Below are 26,808 nucleotides of genomic sequence, written 5' to 3'. Positions count from 1 at the left end.
CGTCCTCGGTGCGTCAGGTCAACCGCGCCCGTCCCAGGTCAACCGCGCCCGTCCTCGGTGCGTCAGGTCAACTGCGCCCGTCCTCGGTGCGTCAGGTCAACTGCGCCCGTCCTCGGTGCGTCAGGTCAACCGCGCCCGTCCTCGGTGCGTCAGGTCAACCGCGCCCGTCCTCGGTGCGTCCAGGTCAACCGCGCCCGTCCTCGGTCCAGGTCAACCGCGCCCGTCAGGTCAACCGCGCCCGTCCTCGGTGCGCCAGGTCAGCCGCGCCCGTCAGGTCAACCGCGCCCGTCCTCGGTGCGTCAGGTCAACTGCGCCCGTCCTCGGTGCGTCAGGTCAACGCCCGCGCCCGTCCCGGTCAGGGTCAACCGCGCGTCAGGTCAACCGCGCCCGTCCTCGGTGCGTCAGGTCAACCGCGCCCGTCCTCGGTGCGTCAGGTCAACCGCGCCCGTCCTCGGTGCCCAGGTCAACCGCGCCCGTCAGGTCAACCGCGCCCGTCCTCGGTGCGTCCAGGTCAACCGCGGTCAACCGCGCCCGTCCTCGGTGCGTCAGGTCAACTGCGCCCGTCCTCGGTGCGTCAGGTCAACTGCGCCCGTCCTCGGTGCGTCAGGTCAACCGCGCCCGTCCTCGGTGCAGGTCAACCGCGGTCAGGTCAACCGCGCCCGTCCTCGGTGCGTCAGGTCAACCGCGCCCGTCCTCGGTGCGTCAGGGTCAACTGCGCCCGTCCTCGGTGCGTCAGGTCAACTGCGCCCGTCCTCGGTGCGTCGGTGCGCCAGGTCAACCGGTGCGCCCGTCCCGGTGCGTCAGGTCAACCGCGCCCGTCCTCGGTGCGTCAGGTCAACCGCGCCCGTCCTCGGTGCGTCAGGTCAACGCGCCCCCCGGTGCGTCAGGGTCGTCCCAGGCGCCCGTCCTCGGTGCGTCAGGTCAACCGCGCCCGTCCTCGGTGCGTCAGGTCAACCGCGCCCGTCCTCGGTGCGTCCAGGTCAACCGCGCCCGTCCTCGGTGCGTCAGGTCAACCGCGCCCGTCTCGGTGCGTCAGGTCAACCGCGCCCGTCAGGTCAACCGCGCCCCCAGGGTCAACCGGCCCGTCCCCGGGTCAACCGCGCCCGTCCTCGGTGCGTCCAGGTCAACCGCGCCCGTCCTCGGTGCGTCAGGTCAACCGCGCCCGTCCTCGGTGCGTCAGGTCAACCGCGCCCGTCCTCGGTGCGTCAGGTCAACCGCGCCCGTCCTCGGTGCGGCCAGGTCAACCGCGCCCGTCAGGTCAACCGCGCCCGTCCTCGGTGCGTCAGGTCAACCGCGCCCGTCCTCGGTGCGTCAGGTCAACCGCGCCCGTCCTCGGTGCGTCAGGTCAACCGCGCCCGTCAGGTCAACCGCGCCCGTCCGGTGCGTCAGGTCAACCGCGCCCGTCAGGTCAACCGCGCCCGTCCTCGGTGCGTCAGGTCAACTGCGCCGTCCTCGGTGCGTCAGGTCAACTGCGCCCGTCCTCGGTGCGTCAGGTCAACTGCGCCCGTCCTCGGTGCGTCAGGTCAACTGCGCCCGTCCTCGGTGCGTCAGGTCAACCGCGCCCGTCCTCGGTGCGTCAGGTCAACTGCGCCCGTCCTCGGTGCGTCAGGTCAACTGCGCCCGCCCGTCCTCGGTGCGTCAGGTCAACCGCGCCCGTCCTCGGTGCGTCAGGTCAACCGCGCCCGTCAGGTCAACCGCGCCCGTCCTCGGTGCGTCAGGTCAACCGCGCCCGTCCTCGGTGCGTCAGGTCAACCGCGCCCGTCCTCGGTGCGTCAGGTCAACCGCGCCCGTCAGGTCAACCGCGCCCGTCCTCGGTGCGTCAGGTCAACCGCGCCCGTCCAGGTCAACCGCGCCCGTCCTCGGTGCGTCAGGTCAACTGCGCCCGTCCTCGGTGCGTCAGGTCAACTGCGCCCGTCCTCGGTGCGTCAGGTCAACCGCGCCCGTCCTCGGTGCGTCAGGTCAACCGCGCCCGTCCTCGGTGCGCCAGGTCAACCGCGCCCGTCCTCGGTGCGTCAGGTCAACCGCGCCCGTCAGGTCAACCGCGCCCGTCCTCGGTGCGTCAGGTCAACCGCGCCCGTCAGGTCAACCGCGCCCGTCCTCGGTGCGTCAGGTCAACTGCGCCCGTCCTCGGTGCGTCAGGTCAACTGCGCCCGTCCTCGGTGCGTCAGGTCAACCGCGCCCGTCAGGTCAACCGCGCCCGTCCTCGGTGCGTCAGGTCAACCGCGCCCGTCCTCGGTGCCAGGTCAACCGCGCCCGTCCTCGGTGCGTCAGGTCAACCGCGCCCGTCAGGTCAACCGCGCCCGTCCTCGGTGCGGCCAGGTCAACCGCGCCCGTCAGGTCAACCGCGCCCGTCCTCGGTGCGTCAGGTCAACTGCGCCCGTCCCGGTGCGTCAGGTCAACTGCGCCCGTCCTCGGTGCGTCAGGTCAACCGCGCCCGTCCTCGGTGCGTCAGGTCAACCGCGCCCGTCAGGTCAACCGCGCCCGTCCTCGGTGCGTCAGGTCAACCGCGCCCGTCCTCGGTGCGTCAGGTCAACTGCGCCCGTCCTCGGTGCGTCAGGTCAACTGCGCCCGTCCTCGGTGCGTCAGGTCAACCGCGCCCGTCCTCGGTGCGTCAGGTCAACCGCGCCCGTCAGGTCAACCGCGCCCGTCCTCGGTGCGTCAGGTCAACCGCGCCCGTCCTCGGTGCGTCAGGTCAACCGCGCCCGTCCTCGGTGCGTCAGGTCAACCGCGCCCGTCCCGGTGCGTCAGGTCAACCGCGCCCGTCAGGTCAACCGCGCCCGTCCTCGGTGCGTCAGGTCAACCGCGCCCGTCCTCGGTGCGTCAGGTCAACCGCGCCCGTCCTCGGTGCGTCAGGTCAACCGCGCCCGTCAGGTCAACCGCGCCCGTCAGGTCAACCGCGCCCGTCCTCGGTGCGTCAGGTCAACCGCGCCCGTCCTCGGTGCGTCAGGTCAACCGCGCCCGTCCTCGGTGCGTCAGGTCAACCGCGCCCGTCCTCGGTGCGTCAGGTCAACCGCGCCCGTCCTCGGTGCGTCAGGTCAACCGCGCCCGTCCTCGGTGCGTCAGGTCAACCGCGCCCGTCAGGTCAACCGCGCCCGTCCTCGGTGCGCCAGGTCAACCGCGCCCGTCCTCGGTGCGTCAGGTCAACCGCGCCCGTCCTCGGTGCGTCAGGTCAACCGCGCCCGTCAGGTCAACCGCGCCCGTCCTCGGTGCGTCAGGTCAACCGCGCCCGTCCTCGGTGCGTCAGGTCAACCGCGTCCGTCCTCGGTGCGTCAGGTCAACCGCGTCCGTCCTCGGTGCGTCAGGTCAACCGCGTCCGTCCTCGGTGCGTCAGGTCAACCGCGCCCGTCCTCGGTGCGTCAGGTCAACCGCGCCCGTCCTCGGTGCGTCAGGTCAACCGCGCCCGTCAGGTCAACCGCGCCCGTCCTCGGTGCGTCAGGTCAACTGCGCCCGTCCTCGGTGCGTCAGGTCAACTGCGCCCGTCCTCGGTGCGTCAGGTCAACTGCGCCCGTCCTCGGTGCGTCAGGTCAACCGCGCCCGTCCTCGGTGCGTCAGGTCAACCGCGCCCGTCAGGTCAACCGCGCCCGTCCTCGGTGCGGCCAGGTCAACCGCGCCCGTCCTCGGTGCGTCAGGTCAACTGCGCCCGTCCTCGGTGCGTCAGGTCAACTGCGCCCGTCCTCGGTGCGTCAGGTCAACCGCGCCCGTCCTCGGTGCGTCAGGTCAACCGCGCCCAGGGTCAACCGCGCCCGTCCTCGGTGCGTCAGGTCAACCGCGCCCGTCCTCGGTGCGTCAGGTCAACCGCGCCCGTCCTCGGTGCGTCAGGTCAACCGCGCCCGTCAGGTCAACCGCGCCCGTCCTCGGTGCGTCAGGTCAACCGCGCCCGTCAGGTCAACCGCGCCCGTCCTCGGTGCGTCAGGTCAACTGCGCCCGTCCTCGGTGCGTCAGGTCAACTGCGCCCGTCCTCGGTGCGTCAGGTCAACCGCGCCCGTCCTCGGTGCGTCAGGTCAACCGCGCCCGTCCTCGGTGCGTCAGGTCAACCGCGCCCGTCAGGTCAACCGCGCCCGTCCTCGGTGCGTCAGGTCAACCGCGCCCGTCAGGTCAACCGCGCCCGTCCTCGGTGCGTCAGGTCAACTGCGCCCGTCCTCGGTGCGTCAGGTCAACTGCGCCCGTCCTCGGTGCGTCAGGTCAACCGCGCCCGTCCTCGGTGCGTCAGGTCAACCGCGCCCGTCCTCGGTGCGTCCAGGTCAACCGCGCCCGTCAGGTCAACCGCGCCCGTCCTCGGTGCGTCAGGTCAACCGCGCCCGTCAGGTCAACCGCGCCCGTCCTCGGTGCGTCCAGGTCAACTGCGCCCGTCCTCGGTGCGTCAGGTCAACTGCGCCCGTCCTCGGTGCGTCAGGTCAACCGCGCCCGTCCTCGGTGCGTCAGGTCAACCGCGCCCGTCAGGTCAACCGCGCCCGTCCTCGGTGCGTCCAGGTCAACCGCGCCCGTCCTCGGTGCGTCAGGTCAACCGCGCCCGTCCTCGGTGCGTCAGGTCAACCGCGCCCGTCCTCGGTGCGTCAGGTCAACCGCGCCCGTCCTCGGTGCGTCAGGTCAACCGCGCCCGTCAGGTCAACCGCGCCCGTCCTCGGTGCGTCAGGTCAACCGCGCCCGTCCTCGGTGCGTCAGGTCAACCGCGCCCGTCCTCGGTGCGTCAGGTCAACCGCGCCCGTCAGGTCAACCGCGCCCGTCCTCGGTGCGTCAGGTCAACCGCGCCCGTCCTCGGTGCGTCAGGTCAACTGCGCCCGTCCTCGGTGCGTCAGGTCAACCGCGCCCGTCCTCGGTGCGTCAGGTCAACCGCGCCCGTCCTCGGTGCGTCAGGTCAACCGCGCCCGTCCTCGGTGCGTCAGGTCAACCGCGCCCGTCCTCGGTGCGTCAGGTCAACCGCGCCCGTCAGGTCAACCGCGCCCGTCCTCGGTGCGTCAGGTCAACTGCGCCCGTCCTCGGTGCGTCAGGTCAACTGCGCCCGTCCTCGGTGCGTCAGGTCAACTGCGCCCGTCCTCGGTGCGTCAGGTCAACCGCGCCCGTCAGGTCAACCGCGCCCGTCCTCGGTGCGTCAGGTCAACCGCGCCCGTCAGGTCAACCGCGCCCGTCCTCGGTGCGTCAGGTCAACTGCGCCCGTCCTCGGTGCGTCAGGTCAACTGCGCCCGTCCTCGGTGCGTCAGGTCAACCGCGCCCGTCCTCGGTGCGTCAGGTCAACCGCGCCCGTCCTCGGTGCGTCAGGTCAACCGCGCCCGTCAGGTCAACCGCGCCCGTCCTCGGTGCGTCAGGTCAACCGCGCCCGTCAGGTCAACCGCGCCCGTCCTCGGTGCGTCAGGTCAACTGCGCCCGTCCTCGGTGCGTCAGGTCAACTGCGCCCGTCCTCGGTGCGTCAGGTCAACCGCGCCCGTCCTCGGTGCGTCAGGTCAACCGCGCCCGTCAGGTCAACCGCGCCCGTCCTCGGTGCGTCAGGTCAACCGCGCCCGTCCTCGGTGCGTCAGGTCAACCGCGCCCGTCCTCGGTGCGTCAGGTCAACCGCGCCCGTCCTCGGTGCGTCAGGTCAACCGCGCCCGTCCTCGGTGCGTCAGGTCAACCGCGCCCGTCAGGTCAACCGCGCCCGTCCTCGGTGCGTCAGGTCAACCGCGCCCGTCCTCGGTGCGTCAGGTCAACCGCGCCCGTCCTCGGTGCGTCAGGTCAACCGCGCCCGTCAGGTCAACCGCGCCCGTCCTCGGTGCGTCAGGTCAACCGCGCCCGTCCTCGGTGCGTCAGGTCAACTGCGCCCGTCCTCGGTGCGTCAGGTCAACCGCGCCCGTCCTCGGTGCGTCAGGTCAACCGCGCCCGTCCTCGGTGCGTCAGGTCAACCGCGCCCGTCCTCGGTGCGTCAGGTCAACCGCGCCCGTCCTCGGTGCGTCAGGTCAACCGCGCCCGTCAGGTCAACCGCGCCCGTCCTCGGTGCGTCAGGTCAACTGCGCCCGTCCTCGGTGCGTCAGGTCAACTGCGCCCGTCCTCGGTGCGTCAGGTCAACTGCGCCCGTCCTCGGTGCGTCAGGTCAACCGCGTCCGTCCTCGGTGCGTCAGGTCAACCGCGTCCGTCCTCGGTGCGTCAGGTCAACCGCGTCCGTCCTCGGTGCGTCATGTCAACTGCTATGAAATAATCCAGGTAACTCCTCAGCTTGGCAAGTACAATAGAGGCATCATAACCATCCTTGCAGTTAAATAGCAACCACTTACATGGGTGTCTAATCCATGAAGAAAATCGTTTAGTGCTTCTGGGTCACTGTGAAGAGAGGAACATTGGTCAGACAATGAGGTGACATCCACATTGCCTTCAGAAAGTATTCATTCCACTTGACTTATTCCACATGTTGTTGTGTTACAAGCTGATTTACATAAGTATTCACACCCTTGAGTCAATACATGTAGAATCATCTTTGATTACAGCTGGGAGTCGTTCTGAGTACGTCTCTAAGAGTTTACCACACCTGGACTGTACAATACTTACATTCACATTTGACATTTCAGTCATTTAACAGACGCTCTTAACCAGAGCAACTTACAGGAGCAATTAGGGTGAAATGCCTTGCTCGAGGGCAAATTGACAATTTTTTCACCTAGTCTGCTCAGGGATTCAATCAGCGACCTTAAGTTTACTGGCCCAATCCTCTTATCTGGGCGGCTAGACTACCTGCCGCACAGATATTCCCATTATTATTTTCAAGTTTCCTTAAGCTGTCAAATTGGTTGCTGATCATTGCTAGAAAACCATTTAAGTATTGGCACAGATTTTCAAGCAGAATTCAGTCCAAACTAACTCGGCCACTCAGGAACATTCACTGTCTTCTTGGTAAGAAACTCCAGTGTAGATTTGGCCTTGTCGTTTAGGTTATTTTCCTGCTGAAAGGTGAATTCATCTCCCAGTGTCTGGGGGAAAGCAGACTTCAAGGTTTTCCTCTAGGATTTTGCCTGTCCTTAGCTCCATTCCGTTTCTTTACAATCATAACGATAACATGCTTGAACCTATGGTCGTCACAATTTGTATTCGGGACAAAAAGTGAATTGCTTTGCCACATATTTTGCAGCATTGCTTTAGTGCCTGCTTTAGTTGCAAAAAGGATGCATGTTTTGGAATATTTTATTTTCTGTACCGGCTTCCTTCTTTTCACTCTTGTCGATTAAGTGAGTGTTGTGGAGTGACTACAATGTTGTTGATCCAGCCTCAGTTTTCTATCACAACCGTTAAACTCTAACTCCCTAACCATTGGCCTCATGGTTAAATCCCTGAGTGGTTTCCTTACTCTCTGGCAACTGAGTTAAGAAGAACGCCTGTACCTTTGCAGTGACTGGGTGTATTGATACACCATCCGAAGTGTAATTAATAACTTCACCATACACAAAGGGATATTCAATGTCTGATATTTTTTAGGTGCCCTTCTTTGTGAGGCATTGGAAAACCTCCCTAGACTTTGTGGTTGAATATGTGTTTGAAATTCCTTGCTCGACTGTGGGAACTTACAGATAATTCTGTGTGGAGTACAGAGATGAGGTAGTCATTCAAAAATCCTGTTAAACAATATAATTTCACACCGAGTGAGTCGATGCAATGTATTATGTGAAGTAAGCAAATGTTTACTCCTGATCTTATTTAGGCCGTAACAAAGGGGTTGAATACTTATTGACTCGACATTTCCACTTTCCACTTTTCATTTTTTATTAATTTGTAAAAATAAAAACAATTCCACTTTGACAAGATGGGGTAGTGTGTGTAGTCCAATGACACAACAAAATGTTGAAAAAGTCAAGGGGTGTGAATACTGTCTGAAGTGAGTGTATTACCCTGTCTCAGTATCCACACTTGCATATTTATTTATTTATTTAAACTAGGCAAGTCAGTTAAGAACAAATTCTTATTTACAATGACAGCCTACTGGGGAATGGTGGGTTAACTGCCTCATTCAGGAACAGAAGGGGAGATGTTTACCTTGTCCGCTCGGGGATTCGATCCAACAACCTTTCAGTGTGAACCAATGTCTTGGCCAGGTATACTAGATGGTGTGTATTGTGGATATTAGAACATAATCAGTACTTTGAAGAGGATATGAACTCACCAAATGACATCTAGCAGGCACCTGCCATCTTCATCGTCCATGTCAACTGAAAACACATTAACATCCCCAACAATATTTAGATCATTACATCAATCATTATGGTGTATATGGGACACAAAGATTCTATCAACTATAAACACACACTATCTATATAGCTAGATTTAAGCACCAGCTGTCAGAGCAGCTCACAGATCACAGCACCACCCCAGTATCTCCACTTGCACATTCATCTTCTGCACATCAATCACTCCAATATTTAATTGGTATATTGTAATTATGTCACCACCATGGCCTATTTACTGCCTTACCTCCCTTATCTCATTTGCAAACATTGTATATAGACTTTTTGTACTGTATGTTTGTTTTACTCCATGTATATGTAACTCTGTGTTGTTGTGTTTGTCGAAATGCTTCGTTTTATTCTTGGCCAGGTCACAGTTGTAAATGAGAACTTGTTCTCAACTAGCCTACCTGGTTAAATAAAATTGAAATAAAAAATTTGAAAATAAAAATGTCTATATATAACTATCAACTATACAGTTGAAGTCGGACGTTTACATACACATTAGCGAAATACGTTTAAACTTTCACAATTTCTGATATTTAATCCGAGTAACAATTCCCTGTCTTAGGTCAGTAAGGATCACCACTTTATTTTAAGAATGTGAAATGTCAGAATAATAGTAGAGAGAATGAGTTATTTCATATTTTATTTATTTCATCACATTCCTAGTGGGTCATAAGATTTCATACACTCAATTAGTATTTGGTAACATTGCCTTTAAATTGTTTAACTTGGGTCAAACCTTTCAGGTAGCCTCCCACAAGGTTCCCAATATAAATTGGGTGAATTATGGTCCATCCCTCCTGACAGAACTGGTGTAAACGAGTCAGGTTTGTAGGCCTTCTTGCTCGCACATGCTTTTTCATTTCCGCCCACACATTTTTTATAGGATTGAGGTCAGGGCTTTGTGATGGCATCTCCAATACCTTGACTTTGTTGTCCTTAAGCCATAACTTTGGAAGTATGCTTGGGGTCATTGTCCATTTGGAAGACCCATTTTCCTGCAGCAAAGCACCCCCACAACATGATGCTGCCACCCCTGTGCTTCACATTTGGGGTGGTGTACTTCGGTTTGCAAGCCTGCCCCTTTTTCCTCCAAACATAACGATGGTCATTATGGCCAAACAGTTCTATTTTTGTTTCAGCAGACCAGAGGACATTTCTCCAAAAAAGTACAATCTTTGTCCCCATGTGCAGTTGCAAACCGTAGTCTGGCTTTTATTTTTTTCTCTACTATTATTCTGACGTTTCACACTCTTAAAATAAAGTAGTGATCCTAACTGACCTGAGAGAGGGAATTTTGACTAGGATGAAATGTCAGAAATAGTTTAAAACTGGGGTGTATGTAAACTTCCAACTTCAACTGTACATACATGCATGTATACACACACAGACTACATAGGCCCATTATCAGCAACCATCACTCCTGTGTTCCAATGGCACGTTGTGTTAGCTAATCCAAGTTAATAATTTTAAAAGGCTAATTGCAATAGCATCGAATAGTCCCCACGATATGCAACTGTTCAGGGAAGTCAGGAACCAATACACGCAGTCAGTCAGGAAAGCTAAGGCCAGCTTCTTCAGGCAGAAATTTGCATCCTGTCGCTCCAACTCCAAAAAGTTCTGGGACACTGAAGTCCATGGAGAACAAGAGCACCTCCTCCCAGCTGGCCACTGCACTGAGGCTAGGTAACACGGTCACCACCGATAAATCCATGATTATCGAAAACTTCAACAAGCATTTCTCAACGGCTGGCCATGCCTTCCGCCTGGCTACTCCAACCTCGGCCAACAGCTCCGCCCCCCTCGCAGCTACTCGCCCAAGCCTCTCCAGGTTCTCCTTTACCCAAATCCAGATAGCAGATGTTCTGAAAGAGCTGCAAAACCTGGACCCGTACAAATCAGCTGGGCTTGACAATCTGGACCCTCTATTTCTGAAACTATCCGCCGCCATTGTCGCAACCCCTATTACCAGCCTGTTCAACCTCTCTTTCATATCATCTGAAATCCCCAAGGATTGGAAAGCTGCCGCAGTCATCCCCCTCTTCAAAGGGGGAGACACCCTGGACCCAAACTGTTACAGACCTATATCCATCCTGCCCTGCCTATCTAAGGTCTTCGAAATCCAAGTCAACAAAAAGGTCACTGACCATCTCGAATCACACCGTACCTTCTCCGCTGTGCAATCTGGTTTCCGAGCCGGTCACGGGTGCACCTCAGCCACCCTCAAGGTACTAAACGATATCATAACGGCCATCGATAAAAGACAGTACTGTGCAGCAGTCTTCATCGACCTTGCCAAGGCTTTCGACTCTGTCAATCACCATATTCTTATCGGCAGACTCAGTAGCCTCGGTTTTTCTGATGACTGCCTTGCCTGGTTCACCAACTACTTTGCAGACAGAGTTCAGTGTGTCAAATCAGAGGGCATGCTGTCCGGTCCTCTGGCGGTCTCTATGGGGGTGCCACAGGGTTCAATTCACGGGCCGACTCTTTTCTCTGTATATATCAATGATGTTGCTCTTGCTGCAGGCGATTCCCTGATCCACCTCTACGCAGACGACACCATCCTATATACTTCCGGCCCGTCCTTGGACACTGTGCTATCTAACCTCCAAATGAGTTTCAATGCCATACCCAACTCCTTCCGTGGCCTCCAACTGCTCTTAGACGCTAGTAAAACCAAACACATGCTTTTCAACCGTTCGCTGCCTGCACCCGCACGCCTGACTAGTATCACCACCCTGGATGTTTACGACCTTGAATATGTGGACATCTATAAGTACCTAGGTGTCTGGCTAGACTGTAAACTCTCCTTCCAGACTCATATCAAACATCGCCAATCGAAAATCAAATCTAGAGTCGGCTTTCTATTCCGCAACAAAGGCTCCTTCACTCACGCCGCCAAACTTACCCTAGTAAAACTGACTATCCTACCGGTCCTCGACGTCATCTACAAAATAGCTTCCAACACTCTACTGAGCAAACTGGATGCAGTTTATCACAGTGCCATCCGTTTTGTCACTAAAGCACCTTATACCACCCACCACTGCGACCTGTATGCTCTAGTCGGCTGGCCCTCGCTACATATTCGTCGCCAGACCCACTGGTTCCAGGTCATCTACAAGTCCATGCTAGGTAAAGCTCCGCCTTATCTCAGTTCACTGGTCACGATGGCAACACCCACCCGTAGCACGCGCTCCAGCAGGTGTATCTCACTGATCATCCCTAAAGCCAACACCTCATTTGGCCGCCTTTCGTTCCAGTTCTCTGCTGCCTGTGACTGGAACGAATTGCAAAAATCGCTGAAGTTGGAGACTTTTATCTCCCTCACCAACTTCAAACATCTGCTATCTGAGCAGCTAACCGATCGCTGCAGCTGTACATAGTCTTATCGGTAAATAGCCCACCCAATTTTACCTACCTCATCCCCATACTGTTTTTATTTATTTAATTTTCTGCTCTTTTGCACACCAATATCTCTACCTGTACATGACCATCTGATAATTTATCACTCCAGTGTTAATCTGCAAAATTGTAATTATTTGCCTACCTCCTCATGCCTTTTGCACACAATGTATATAGACTCTTTTTTTTCTACTGTTATTGACTTGTTTATTGTTTACTCCATGTGTAACTCTGTGTTGTCTGTTCACACTGCTATGCTTTATCTTGGCCAGGTCGCAGTTGCAAATGAGAACTTGTTCTCAACTAGCCTACCTGGTAAAATAAAGGTGAAAATAAAAAATGTTTAAAAAAAATTTGATCATGAGAAAACCATGTGGAAGTAAACTTGGAGTCACGCAATGACATGATGTGTGATCCTCCTACTACGACACGGGAAACCATGCAGTTTAAGCTACACATGAAATAAGTTATGATGGACTTCACAGGGTGGTGAAAATGCACTGGGATCTCTGTTACAATAAATACTGAGGGTCTTATTCTGCTGAAATCTCTCTCTTATCCACAATCTGTAGACTTGCCTTTTGAGCACTATAGACATTATCCAACATGTTACTGGGCCCACCCATAAAACAGCCATACTCTGTACCTGGTTATTACCAAGGGGCTTTCAACTGGACCCACCCATAAAATAGCCATACTCTGAACCTGGTTATTACCAAGGGGCTTTCTACTGGACACACCCATAAAACAGCCATACTCTGGACCGGGTTATTACCAAGGGGCTTTCTCCTGGGCAGACCTGGTTATTATCAAGGGGATTTCTCCTGGGCAGACCTGGTTATTGCCAAGGGGCTTTCTCCTAGGCAGACCTGGTTATTATCAAGGGGATTTCTCCTGGGCAGACCTGGTTATTGCCAAGGGGCTTTCTCCTGGGCAGACCTGGTTATTGCCAAGGGGCTTTCTCCTGGGCAGACCTGGTTATTGCCAAGGGGCTTTCTCCTGAGCAGACCTGGTTATTACCAAGGGGCTTTCTCCTGAGCAGACCTGGTTATTACCAAGGGCCTTTGTCCTGGGCAGACCTGGTTATTACCAAGGGGCTTTCTACTGGACCCACCCATAAAACAGCCATACTCTGGACCTGGTTATTACCAAGGGGCTTTCTACTGGACACACCCATAAAACAGCCATACTCTGGACCGGGTTATTACCAAGGGGCTTTCTCCTGGGCAGACCTGGTTATTATCAAGGGGATTTCTCCTGGGCAGACCTGGTTATTGCCAAGGGGCTTTCTCCTAGGCAGACCTGGTTATTACCAAGGGGCTTTCTCCTGGGCAGACCTGGTTATTATCAAGGGGATTTCTCCTGGGCAGACCTGGTTATTGCCAAGGGGCTTTCTCCTGGGCAGACCTGGTTATTACCAAGGGGCTTTCTACTGGACCCACCCATAAAACAGCCATACTCTGGACCTGGTTATTACCAAGGGGCTTTCTACTGGACACACCCATAAAACAGCCATACTCTGGACCGGGTTATTACCAAGGGGCTTTCTCCTGGGCAGACCTGGTTATTACCAAGGGGCTTTCTCCTGGGCAGACCTGGTTATTACCCAGGGGCTTTCTGCTGGGCAGACCTGGTTATTACCCAGGGGCTTTCTGCTGGGCAGACCTGGTTATTACCCAGGGGCTTTCTGCTGGGCAGACCTGGTTATTACCCAGGGGCTTTCTGCTGGGCAGACCTGGTTACTACCCAGGGGCTTTCTGCTGGGCAGACCTGGTTACTACCCAGGGGCTTTCTGCTGGGCAGACCTGGTTATTACCCAGGGGCTTTCTACTGGGCAGACCTGGTTATTACCAAGGGGCATTCTACTGGGCAGACATGGTTATTACCAAGGGGCTTTCTACTGGGCAGACATGGTTATTACCAAGGGGCTTTCCACTGGGAAGACCTGGTTATTACCAAGGGGCTTTCCACTGGGCAGACCTGGTTATTACCACAGGGATTTCTCCTGGGCAGACCTGGTTATTACCAAGGGGCTTTCTATTGACATATCCTCTATTGACGATATTGCTTTATACTACCTTGTTGCCCACAGCACAGGGTAATAAAGAACGCATTATTAAGAAACGCTATCAGACCTCTGAAGTTGCTACAAATTTTATTAAGTGTATGAACAATACTCCACCACCTATTCTGCCTTCCTCTTTTGATGATTTAGTTGATAACTTTAATAGTAAATTCAGGGCAACCATTGATGCCATAACTCCAGTCAAATTGACAAAGGACCCATCCAAATGGAGAGTCCCTGGGATGCCTGAGGAAACTAACCAATTGAAGAGAAAATGCAGAAAGGCAGAGCAGAAGTGGAGAAAGTCCATTATGATCATTTTGAGAGCAACTTAGCATACAGTACCAGTCAAAAGTTTGGACACCTACTCATTCAAGGGTTTTTCTTTATTTTTACTATTATCTACATTGTAGAATAATAGTGAAGACATCAAAATAAAATATATTTTAGATTCTTCAAAGTAGCCTTCTATGCCTGGACGACAACTTTGCACACTCTCGACATTCTCTCAACCAGTTTCATGAGGAATGCTTTTCCAACCATCTTGAAGGAGTTCCCACACATGCTGAGCACTTATTGGCTGCTTCTCCTTCACTCTGCGGTCTGACTCATCCCGAACCATCTCAATTTGTTTGAGGTCAGGGGATTATGGAGGCCAGGTCATCTGATACAGCACTTCATCATGAGTGTCCTCATGAGAGCCAGTGTCATCATAGCGCTTGATGGTGTTTGCGACTGCACATGAGGAAACTTTCCATATTGACTGACAATGTCTTAAAGTAATGACGGACTGTCATTTCTCTTTGCTTATTTGAGCTGTTCTTGCCATTATACAGACTGTCTTTTACCAAATAGGGCTATTGTGTGCATACGGACGACAGGGTGCATACGGACGACAGGGTGCATACGGACGACAGGGTGCATACGGACGACAGGGTGCATACGGACGACAGGGTGCATACGGACCTCTCTGTCTCAGAGGAACGCTGCATGCTCTTACTTAATTACAAAGCAATCTGACAGAAACTCCCTCTATATGTAACATCATTAATTAAGATGAAAATCCTAAATGACCAAACCCGTTTACAGGAATGGATAACACTAGAGATCCCTCCAGTCTCCACAGATTTGGGAAAATCTGCGGGGGGGTTTTGCCCCTAATTTGTGGAACAATCTGCAAGTTCAAGGCAGTTAGATGGGCTGGTGTCACTCAGGCAGTTAACATTATTGATTGTTACTGTGTTATTGACTTGTTAATTGTTTACTCCATGTGTAACTCTGTGTTCTGTTCACACTGCTATGCTTTATCTTGGCCAGGTCGCAGTTGGAAATGAGAACTTGTTCTCAACTAGCCTACCTGGTTAAATAAAGGTGAAATAAAATAAAACAATATTGATTGAGGACCTCTTTGTAGTTGAATGAGATTGCTTTTATTTAATAGATACAGTTCTAAATCATTCTCAATGTGACTCCGTTTAAATAAAATACACACTATCAAGAGGCGTATCATGCTCACAGTTTCACTGAATCAATATCAAATGTATATCATTCTCGAGGTGGAAATTAGTTCATAGAATCCAACCAGCTAGGCAGTGACTAGTTCTGGAAAAACCTTCGCCGTAGGGTAGGCTTTTCAGCGGGTTAGCTTCACCCATGGTTGGCTGCGTGTTTAGTATAATTCCAATTATGCGTATTAACGTTAAGAAATGTCAATAATCGCTTGCGAAATTGTTTTCGAAACATGTGTCCCTTATCTTTCATATCAGCAAGAAAGAATCTTTCAAATAAAACCACGTACTGAAGCAGTTTAGCACAGATCCACAAGCTCTAGCTGAGCAACATCACTTCCTCCTCAGTTAACTAGACAGAAAATTAGCACAGGTATCCGCCTAGTTCTTCCATAAACAAGCGCTGTAACACAAAAGTATGGCCGTGTGAGAACACTAACCTAACCTTATAAAGTAGTAATGTTACTGTTTTGCTGATATGAAAGACACGGAACGTATGTTTCCAACACCATAACACAGGCCATGCGTTTTAACTTTCAGAATGAGTGCCGGGGCTCGCAACAATACTCCCCCGGCCATATCGTCAATATGCACTAAAGGTAGTCAGCGTCTAGGAATGGGTTAGCCGGTGACATGCTTTGGAGACGGCTTTCCGTCACACTCTAGGAAAACTGAAACCTGTTCCTCCAGACAACCCAACTGGCTGCACTGAAAGTGTGATTATCGTTTAGGGGACGTTGTGGTATTTCTCTCCATTCTCTGTTCTGGCCGAAAGAACAGACTTCCACCAAGGTCATAGGCTACATGTCCCTCATTGCGTCCTGAACCTAATCACAGCATCGCGATACCACTAAACTTGATTTTCCATGCCAAAACAGAAAACATGAAGTAGACTAAACATCAAGTAAAACGGGCCTTTAATATCATGATGTTAAGTATCTCAAATATGCTTAGGGAAAAAATACATTTGAATCCGGTGACAACAGGAAGCAGGCTGTGTTTGCAACATTAGAATGTATTTTTTCTCCTCAAGAAATGAATCTGTAACCATACAATCGAATCAAAATTGCCCACAGAACATTAGGGAAACATGGCAAGGAGGCAAAGCTTGACTAAAATCACCTGGAAAGGGAAATAAAATATTAACAATAAAAACATTAAAATTGGTTGAATAATTGACAGGACATATTCAAAACTTTCCAGATTGACTTGACTTAAGGTTTTACTACTAACCTAGAAAGCAATACATGGGCTTGCTCCTACCCATCTCTCCGATTTGGTCCTGCCGTAAATACCTACACGTACGCTACGGTCACAAGAAGCAGGCCTCCTTACTGTCCCTACAATTTCTAAGCAAACAGCTGGAGGCAGGGCTTTCTCCTATAGAGCTACATTTTTATGGAATGGTCTGCCAGCCCATGTGAGAGACGCAGACTCGGTCTCAACCTTTAAGTCTTTATTGAAGACTCATCCCTTCAGTGGGTCATATGATTGAGTGTAGTCTGGCCCAGGAGTGTGAAGATGAACGAAAAGGCACTGGAGCAACGAACCGCCATTGCTGTCTCTGCCTGGCCGGTTCCCCTCTCTCCACTGGGATTCTCTGCCTCTAACCCTATTACAGGGGCTGAGTCACTGGCTTACTGGTGCTCTTCCATGCCGTCCCTAGGAGGGGCGAGTCACAGACGTGATCTTCCTGTCCGGGTTGGCGTCCCCCCTTGGGTTGTGCCGTGGAGGAGATCTTTGTGGGCTATACTCAGCCTTGTCTCAGGATGGAAAGTTGGTGGTTGAAGATATCCCTCTAGTGGTGTGCGGGCTGTGCTTTGGCAAAGTGGGTGGGGTTATATCCTGCCTGTTTGGCCCTGTCCAGGGGTATCATCGGATGGGGCCACAGTGTCTCCTGACCCTTCCTGTCTCAGCCTCCAGTATTTATGAAGCAGCAGTTTGTGTCGGGGGGCTAGGGTCAGTCTGTTATATCTTGGGAAGTTCTCCTGTCTTATCCGGTGTCATGTGTGAATTTAAGCATTCTCTCTAATTCTCTCATTCTTTCCCTCTCTCAGAGGACCTGAGCCCTAGGATCATGCCTCAGGATTACCTGGCCTGATAACTCCTTGCTGTCCCCAGTCCCTCTGGCTGTGCTGCAGCTCCAGTTTCAACTGTTCTGCCTGCGGCTATGGAATCCTGCCCTGTTCACCGGATGTGCTACCTGTCCCAGACCTGCTGTTTTCAACTCTCTAGAGGCAGCAGGAATGGTAGAGATAATCTGAATGATCAGCTATGAAAAGCCAACTAACATTTTCTCCTGAGGTGCTGACCTGTTGCACCCTCGACAACTACTGTGATTATTATTATTTGACCCTGCTGGTCATCTATAAACATTTGAACATCTTGGCCATGTTTCTGCTATAATCTCCACCCGGCACAACCAGAAGAGGACTGGCCACTCCTCATAGCCTGGTTCCACTCTAGGTTTCTTCCTAGGGAGTTTTTCCTAGCCACCGTGCTTCTACGTCTGCCTTGCTTGCCGTCTGTGGTTTTAGGCTGGGTTTCTGGAACAGCACTTTGTGGCATCAGCTGATGTAAGAAGGGCTTCATAAATACATTTGATTGATTGATTAACTTTACTCACACAGACCATCAGGGAAAATGACATATATAACCTTCTGCTTCCTTTTAACCAACAGGAAGTACCAGTGATGCGCACACTATATAAGTGATGTGGGGCTACAATAGTGTTCTGCTAGTAAAGACTGGGACACATCCTATAACATTGAGGAGTTTACCACAACAGTCACAGGATTCATCAATAAGTAAATAGACGAGGTAAATCCCACATTGACTCTAAGAACTAGCCGACAGTTCGACTTACTGGGGTCCGACCACAAAAAATACATTACAGACTAAAATTTTGGACACATCTACTCATTCAAGGGTGTTTCCTTCATTTTTACTATTTTGTACATTGTAGAATAATAATGAAAACTATGAAATAATACTTATGTAATCATGCAGTAACCCAAAAGTATATAACAAATGAAAACATATGAGATTCTTCAAAGTAGCCACCCTTTGCCTTGATGACCACTTTGCACACTCTTGGAATTCTCTCTCAACCAGCTTCACCTGGAATGCTTTTCCAACTGTCTTGAAGGAGTTCCCACATATGCTGAGCACTTGTTGGCTGCTTTTCCTTCACTCTGTGGTCCAAACTCATCCCAAAAAATCTCAATTTGTTTGAGGTCTGGTGATTGTAGAGACCAGGTCATCTGATAAAGCACTCCATCACTCTCCTTCTTGGTCAAATAGCCCTTACACAGCGTGGAGGTGTGTTGGGTCATTGTCTTGTTTAAAAACAAATGACAGTTCCAGTAAGCCCAAACCAGATGGGTGTACGTATCGCTGCAGAATGCTGTGGTTGCCATGCTGGTTAAGAGAGCCTTGAATTTAAAAATGATTTTTTAAATTAAATCACTGAGTGTCACCACAAAGCACCCCACACTATCACACCTCCATGCTTCATGTTGGGAACCACACATGCAGAGATCATGGTTCTCCAACTCTGCGTCTCACAAACACACGGCGGTTGGAACAAAAAATATCAAATTTGGGTTTCATCAGACCAAAGGACAGATTTCCACTGGTCTAATGTCCATTGGTCATGTTTCTTGGCACAAGCAAGTCTCTTATTATTCGACCACAAATGCCTGATTCACACATCTGATGTTGAGATGTGTATACTACTGAAGCATGAACGTATCCTCTGCAGCAGAGGTAATTCTGGGTCTTCCTTTCCTGTGGCGGTCCTCATGAGAGCCAGTTTCATCATAGCACTTGATGGTTTTTGTGACTGCAAATGAAGAAACTTTAAAAGTTCTTGAAATGTTCCTTATTGACAGATCTTCATGTCTTAAAGTAATGATAGACTGGCGTTTCTCTTTACTTATTTGAGCTGTTCTTGCCATAATATGGACTTGGTCTTGTACCAAATAGGGCTATCTTCCGTATACCACCCCTACCTTGACACAACACAACTGATTGGCTCAAACACATTAAGGAGGAAAGAAATTGCACAAATTAACTTTTAACAAGGCACACCTGTTAATTGAATTGCATTCCAGGTAACTACCTCATGAAGCTGGTTGACAGAATGCGCAAAGTTGTCATCAAGGCAAAGGGTGGCTTCTTTGAAGAATATAAAATATATTTTGATTTGTTTAACACTTTTTTGGTTACTACATGATTCCATATGTGTTATTTCAAAACTTTGATGTCTTCACCATTATTCTACAATGTAGAAAATATTTAAAAAATAAAGCAACCCTGGAATGAGTAGGTGTCCCCAAACTTTTGACTGGTACTGTACATTTAAAAACACCAAGGGAACATGCGGTGTGAATCTATCAGTTACACAACAAGTAGGTCACGTTGTGCTGTGAGGTGTTGCTGTATTTGTTTTTTGAAACCAGGTTTGCTGTTCACTTGTGCTATAGAAGATGGGAGTTCCATGCAATCATGGCTCTGTATAATACTGTACGTTTCCTTGAATTTGTTCTGGACCTGGGGACTGTGAAAAGACACCTGGTGGCATGTCTGGTGGGGTAAGTGTGTGTGTTTCAGTGCTCTGTGTAAATTGACTATGCAAACATATTAATATTTCTTGCAAAAACAATAAGTGACACAGTCAGTCTTTCCTCTACTCTTAGCCAAGAGAGACTGGCATGCATAGTATTAAAAGTAGCCCTCTGATTATAATAAAGAGCAAGACATGTCACCCTGTTCTGGTCCAGCTGCAGTTTAACTAGGTCTTCCTTTGCAGCATTTTACCATATGACTGGACAACAATCAAGATAAAACGAGAGCCTGCAGGACTTGCTTTGTTGAGTGTGGTGTCAAAAAATCTCTTTACTATGGACAGACTTCTCATGAGCTTTACAACCATTGGAAACTCATGATCAAAACATAAATATTCAATCTAAGGTAAAAACCAATTTAGTCATCTCAACTTGTTCAACAGCCACACAATATTACCAGATTCTAGAAATGTATAATATAGGGAATGATTTGTACCAAATACAATATGGCAGACGTTGAAAAGCCATAAACAAATAGGTTCTCAACAGATTATAGATTAAAGTCAAATACACTCGAGGTAAAAATGTGCGGTTCACACTCACTCCATAATCATTCCTTTTATAGATTTATTGTAATATAAGCAAAGAATAGAAGCTCAATTCAGAGTTGCCAAATATTGATGCAAGCTGTAATACTCTGATCGTATTGAGTATTGACAGAAACAAGTTGAGTAGTTGCAAGCTAACGGTAGATCAGATGGTGAGTTTAGGTAGGCGGACACTAGAGCAGCGGATTGACGCCGATAACATCAGTGTCCTATATAAAGGGAGAAAAGTCCATTTGCTGCTCTCCAGAATGTTGGTTTGAAGCTGAAGCGCTCGAGCCATTGCAGCCAGCAGAGCAGAGCGTCGCACAGCATATGAAAGGAGGGACACTGCGAGACACTAACTAGTGTTGAATGCATCTAATGTATTTGCATGAGTCGTTTTTTCCCTGTAACTACAGTGTCCTCTAAAATAACTCGCATGTTCGTTTGATGCATGTAGCTAATTGTCTGAATTTACTAACTATTTGAAGCTTTTGGTGCAGTTTCCCTTTCGTTAGCATTATCTGCTAGGTTAGCTAACTGACTATCAACATTCGTGTTAACACATTCCGACGTAGTATACATTTGACATTTAAAACATCACAAGCGGGTTTAGTATCAACACGTTTATAATGCAAGCAGCGTTGCACTTCAGCTTGCATGACGCATTATTTTGTTTGCCTTAAATGCAATTGCGTAGGTAGCTCCTTGCAAGCAAAATATGAGTTAATGTTGGAATACTCTTGGGCAAGGGGGTGTGCTTGGGAATTTGTTGGAAAATGGAACGCCTTGCCATGCAAGGACTACGGAATTTTGATCGAGGTTTGCAGTCTGCAAATGTTGTAGCTTTATTCTAGTTATTCAGATTAATAGAGAAATTGCTACATTGTCACAAACTCACCCAAGACGAGAGGTGCAGGCAGCGCGGGGTCTCCGGGACAGCCTCGCACGGGCTTCCATACAGGACCCAGCTACAGGCAGGAAACAGATGACTGCTGACTTCGCCTGTTCAAATTCATTGTTGCGTGTGCTTTCTATCGAAAATCCTTCAACCTTCCATGAACCTTGAGCGCCAGTTTATCCGTCATAGTACCTCGTTTATCCCCGTGCAACAGGCAATGATCCAGTTTATACCATAGACATAAAAAGGAATGCTCTGTCATACAGATAAGTATATAGCTGCAAACAAAGTATATTGAAACATTGTGCAGTTTTGTTATGCATTTTTGTTGTTATAGCTTTATAAGCTTATATACACTGTTAGAAACTAATGGAAACATTAACACTTAATTTAACTGGGTTGAGTTATGCTATTTGCATGTTATGTGTGAGATTGTGTTAATAACCAGGGTATTGGGGTAACCATAATTTAAATACCCCCTACACTGACGTTACAGGCAAATACACGGCTATCCCCCTTTGCCTCAGTCAGAGCTGCTTTCGTGATAAAGCTATTTTATTTGTGATTAAATATAGCTTGTTATGTGATTGGCCGAAAGCTAAATATCTAGCAAATAAAAAGGCAGGGACTAATCATTTAACTCATGACTAGTGTACATTACGACTCATGACTAAGGTAAATTACCTCCAGCATACAGGGAAAGTTTAGGACCTTTAAATATATTCTTCCCTGGGGGCGTGGTTTTTTGTGTTGTTTACACTCAGTGATTGGTTGAATTTGAATGGGGACTGGAAATAATTGGCCAAGTTGCCAAGAAGGTTCTAGTTCATTTTGACACTAGACTCAAATCATATAGTATTTCAAAAATGAACACCTTTTCATAAAACTAATATTCCTATGGAGTTGAATGAAGCATGCATTTAGAGGAAATGTAAAATATCTGACCAGTGGCAAACTCAGACAAAGGTCACCTCGCTCAGCATGCTATGACGAGCAAAGGTATTTTGCGAGATATTTCCTTGATATCTATGCATGTTTAACCATGCATTTAGAGACTTTCGGTAATGCATAAAACATGGACAATGATGTACTCAGCTCTTCTGCGACTCTATTTTACGAACATTCTCCACTAGAGGGCGCAGACGGATCGATTTCAGCACCAAGTACATGTTTTGATTTATTTCCATACAGGATTTACCCCGAATGTTATATCCAAAACTAAAAGGCTCAGACTTTTCTGTTTCAGTTTACGCTGGCCAACATTCATGTCTCACTGGGCCATGGCTCCAGCAGACCTCTCACTTAGGACCAAAGCCATGCCACTGGTATTATTCAGCCAGCATTTACATAACAATAGCCCAAAGGCTGGCAGATGGAGGTAACATAACAATGGCTAACTGAACTTTAACACCTTCTCACAAAGCAACTGTTTGGTTGTTGATTCTGCTATTCACAAGTCCTCAGTGTCAGTCCTAGCTTTGGAAACACAATTTCCCTACATAATATAAGGGCCCCATAGGGCGGCGCACAATTGGCCCAGCTCTGTCCGGGTTAGGCCGTCATTGTAAAATAAGAATTTGCTCTTAACATACTGTTCCTAGGCTGTCATTAAAAATAAGAATTTGTTCTTAACTGACTTGCCTAGTTAAATAAAGGTAAAAAAAAATTGAAAAGCTGCAGCAAATTAGCTGTGCTACAGTATCCAGACCAGAGCCTTCCTGCTGTAACTATCAGTATGGTTACATGCACACTAATAACTAGATACTGATTATGGCATTAGCCACGTGAACGCCTTACTCTACTTATCTTCGTAGGCGTAAGGTCATAATCGAGGTAAGCGTTCACTGATCAAAGCACCAGCTTTTCTTTCAAATTATTAGGACCTAATCAGAGTAATAGCTGTGTATTTGATCTGCGCATGTGCTGGCACAAGCAGCGATAGCGTCCTTTTGCGCGATTGAGTTTGGAAAAACTGAAAGTATGCATTGTAGAAATATCTTTATTAACATGCAAACTTGATATGTCCGAACTCAGAATCAAATATGATTATTAAAGATAACATGGTACTGTAGCTGTGGTAGAGCGCTTCTTTTGATTGCCTATTTTCTGCATTTATCAAAGTCCCATCAGGAAGCCTGATTTCAGATGTGTCCATGTATTTGGTATTCATCAGGATCCTCATTAGCCGCTACAAAAGCGTCAGCTACTCTTCCAGGGTTCCACATGAAGCCTGACATAATCCATAGTACAGAACATTATTAGTCAAGGACTGAAATACATACATTTAAATGTCACACACAGCCTACATATCAGTACTACACACAATATCTAGGTCCAATACATGGTACAGTGTAAATTACAATACAATATATATATAAAATGGCTGTCTCTTCAGTCCCCTTTGTGCACTAAGGTGTTATTTTCTTTTTTTGGGGGGGGGAGGAAGATGCCTCTGGCTGCATGTCTTGTGTTGTACAGATGAGTGTCTGAACTGTGAAGATACGTCTGGTTCCACGTCTTGTGTTGTACCGATGAGTGTCTGAATTGTGTGCCAACTGCTTAAACAGGCAGTTCCTTCAACACGTCAATACCTGTCACAAAGACCAATAGTTATGCAGGCAATCTCTCCTCAACTTTAAAGCCAGCAGAGATTGACATGCATGTTACTGACACTTTCCCTCCATGTACACTACCGGTCAAAAGTTTGGGGTCACTTAGAAATGTCCTTGTTTTTGAAAGAAAAGCACATTTTTTGTCCATTAAAATAACATCAAATTTATCAGAAATACAGTGTAGACATTGTTAATGTTGTAAGTGACTATTGTAGCTCGAAACGGCATATTTTTTATGGAATATCTACATAGGCGTACAGAGGCCCATTATCAGCAACCATCACCCCTGTGTTCCAATGGCACGTTGTGTTAGCTAATCCAAGTTTATAATTTGAAAAGGCTAATTGATCGTTAGAAAACCCTTTTGTAACAGAACATGGCCAAGATTTTCAAATGTTCATAAATGACCAGCATGGTCAAATAATAATCACAGGCAGAACAGTTGAAACTGGAGCAGCAGCACGGCCAGGTGGACTGGGGACAGCAAGGAGTCATCATGTCAGGTAGTCCTGAGGCATGGTCCTAGGGCTCAGGTCCAACGAGAGAGAGAAAGAAAGAGAGAATTAGAGAGAGCACACTTAAATTCACACAGGACACCGAATAGGACAGGAGAAGTACTCCAGATATAACAAACTGACCCTAGCCCCCCGACACATAAACTACTGCAGCATAAATACTGGAGGCTGAGACAGGAGGGGTCAGGAGACACTGTGGCCCCATCCGAGGACACCCCCGGACAGGTCCAAACAGGAAGGATATAACCCCACCCACTTTGCCAAAGCACAGCCCCCACACCACTAGAGGGATATCTTCAACCACCAACTTACCATCCTGAGACAAGGCCGAGTATAGCCCACAAAGTTCTCCGCCACGGCACAACCCAAGGGCGGCGCCAACCCAGACAGGAAGATCACATCAGTGACTCAACCCACTCAAGTGACGCACCCCTCCTAGGGACGGTATGAAAAAGCCCTAGTAAGCCAGTGACTCAGCCCCTGTAATAGGGTTAGAGGCAGAGAATCCCAGTGGAAAGAGGGGAACTGGCCAGGCAGAGACAGCAAGGGTGGTTCGTTGCTCCAGAGCCTTTCCACTCACCTTCACACTCCTGGGCCAGACTACACTCAATCATATGACCCACTGAAGAGATGAGTGGCCCCAAACATACCAAGACAGTCGTGAAGAGGGCACAAAAAAACATTTTCCCGCTCAGGAGACTGAAAAGATTTGGCAAGGACCCCCAGATCCTCAAAAGGTTCAACAGCTGCATCAAATAAGATTTGATTTGACAGACTGGAGAAGTGGGTTGGCCTCACCGGCCTAGTTCCAAAGTGGTTCAGGACCTATTTAACCGGTCAAGAGTTTGTTACCCTTGGTGAACATAACTCAGAGAAAATACATATCATATTTTGGGCCCAGTACTGTTCAGTTTATATATGTTACCCCTTGTGTAACGGCTGATCTCCTCTTCGTCTGAAGAGGAGTAAGGATCGGACCAAGATGCAGCGTGATAAGTGTTCATGATGATTGCTTTAATAAATAAACGGAACGCGATGGAATACAAAACAATAAATGTGAACATAAACGAAACCGAAACAGTACCGTGTGGCGACAAACACTCACACGGAAACAAACAGTGAAACCCAGGCTACCTAAGTATGATTCTCAATCAGAGACAACTAACGACACCTGCCTCTGATTGAGAACCATACTAGGCCTAAACAGAAACCAAACATACAAAAATAAACATAGACAGCCTACCCCAACTCACGCCCTGACCATAGTAAATAAAGATAAAACAAAGGAAATAAAGGACAGAACGTGACAAAATCAACCCCCCCCCCCCAAAGCTGCGGACTCCGGCCGCAAAACCTCAACCTATAGGGGAGCGTCTGGGTGGGCGACTGTCTGCGGTGGCGGCTCTGGCGTGGGAAGTGGACCCGGCCCGAGGAGACGCACTGGAGACCAGTTGCGTAAAGCCGGCTTCATGGCACCTGGCTCCATGCCCACTCTAGCCCGGCCGATACAAGGAGCTGGAATGTACCGCACCGGGCTATGCATACACACTGGGGAGACTGTGCGCTCCACCTCCACCGCATAACACAGTGCCTGCCCGGTCCCTCTCTCTCTCTCCGGTAAGCACAGGAAGTTGGCGCAGGTCTCCTACCTGGCTTCGCCACACTCCCTGTGTGCCCCCCTCAATACATTTTTGGGGCTGCCTCTCAGGCTTCCAGCCGCTCTGAAGTGCTAGCTCCTCATAATGCCGCCTCTCTGCTTTCGCTGCCTCCAGCTCTGCTTTGGGGCGGCGATATTCCCTTGGCTGTTCCCAGGGTCCTTTACCGTCCAAAATCTCCTTAAGTCCATTTCTCCAAATATTGCTGCCTCTCCTGCTGCTGCTGCTGCCTGTTACCACGCTGCTTGGTCCTCGGTTGGTGGGTGTTTCTGTAACGGCAGATCTCCTCTAAGGATCGGACCAAGATGCAGCATGGTAAGTGTTCATGATGATGACTTTAATAAATAAACGGAACACTATGAAATACAAAACAATAAATGTGAACATGAACGTAACAGTACCGTGTGGCGACAAACACTCACACGGAAACAAACACCCACAAACCAACAGTGAAACCCAGGCTACCTAAGTATGATTCTCAATCAGAGACAACTAATGACACCTGCCTCTGATTGAGAACCATACTAGCCCGAAACAGAAACCAAACATAGAAAAACAAACATAGACTGCCCTCCCCAACTCACGCCCTGACCATACTAAATAAAGACAAAAAAAGGAAATAAAGGTCAGAATGTGACACCTTGGCAGCGTAATCAGACAGCACAGCATTGATTTTCACTGCTACGCAGATGATACACAGTTTTACATTTCTGTGTCACAAGGATTTTAGCTCCACGGATAAATTATTAGACTGTATCAGTGATTTAAATACTTGGGTAGCTCACATCTTCCTCCAGCTCAATCAAGAC

General features: G+C 49.8%; 1 protein-coding gene across 4 annotated transcripts in view; it reads right to left on the bottom strand.

The window, feature by feature from the left end:
* The window catches only part of LOC135549446 (BRD4-interacting chromatin-remodeling complex-associated protein-like), a 66,794-nt gene extending 45,489 nt beyond the window's left edge, over positions 1-21,305 (bottom strand). For 3 of the 4 annotated variants that reach the window (XM_064979414.1, XM_064979416.1, XM_064979415.1), the window contains exons 1-3: positions 21,218-21,305; positions 8,117-8,162; positions 6,243-6,288 (exon numbers count right to left, since the gene is read on the bottom strand). In XM_064979414.1, coding sequence (XP_064835486.1) covers positions 6,243-6,288; positions 8,117-8,157 — 87 coding nt within the window. In that variant the 5' untranslated portion in view covers positions 8,158-8,162; positions 21,218-21,305. The remainder of the gene's footprint in view (positions 1-6,242; positions 6,289-8,116; positions 8,163-21,217) is intronic. The other variant, XM_064979417.1, reaches the window with a different exon arrangement.
* Between the last annotated feature and the right edge of the window lie 5,503 nt (positions 21,306-26,808).

This window comes from Oncorhynchus masou, chromosome 12 (genome assembly GCF_036934945.1).
Source record: "Oncorhynchus masou masou isolate Uvic2021 chromosome 12, UVic_Omas_1.1, whole genome shotgun sequence".
Taxonomy (NCBI): Eukaryota; Metazoa; Chordata; class Actinopteri; order Salmoniformes; family Salmonidae; genus Oncorhynchus; species Oncorhynchus masou.
The sequence above is the reverse complement of the archived record's forward strand: the minus strand, read 5'-3'. Positions and strand labels throughout refer to the sequence as shown.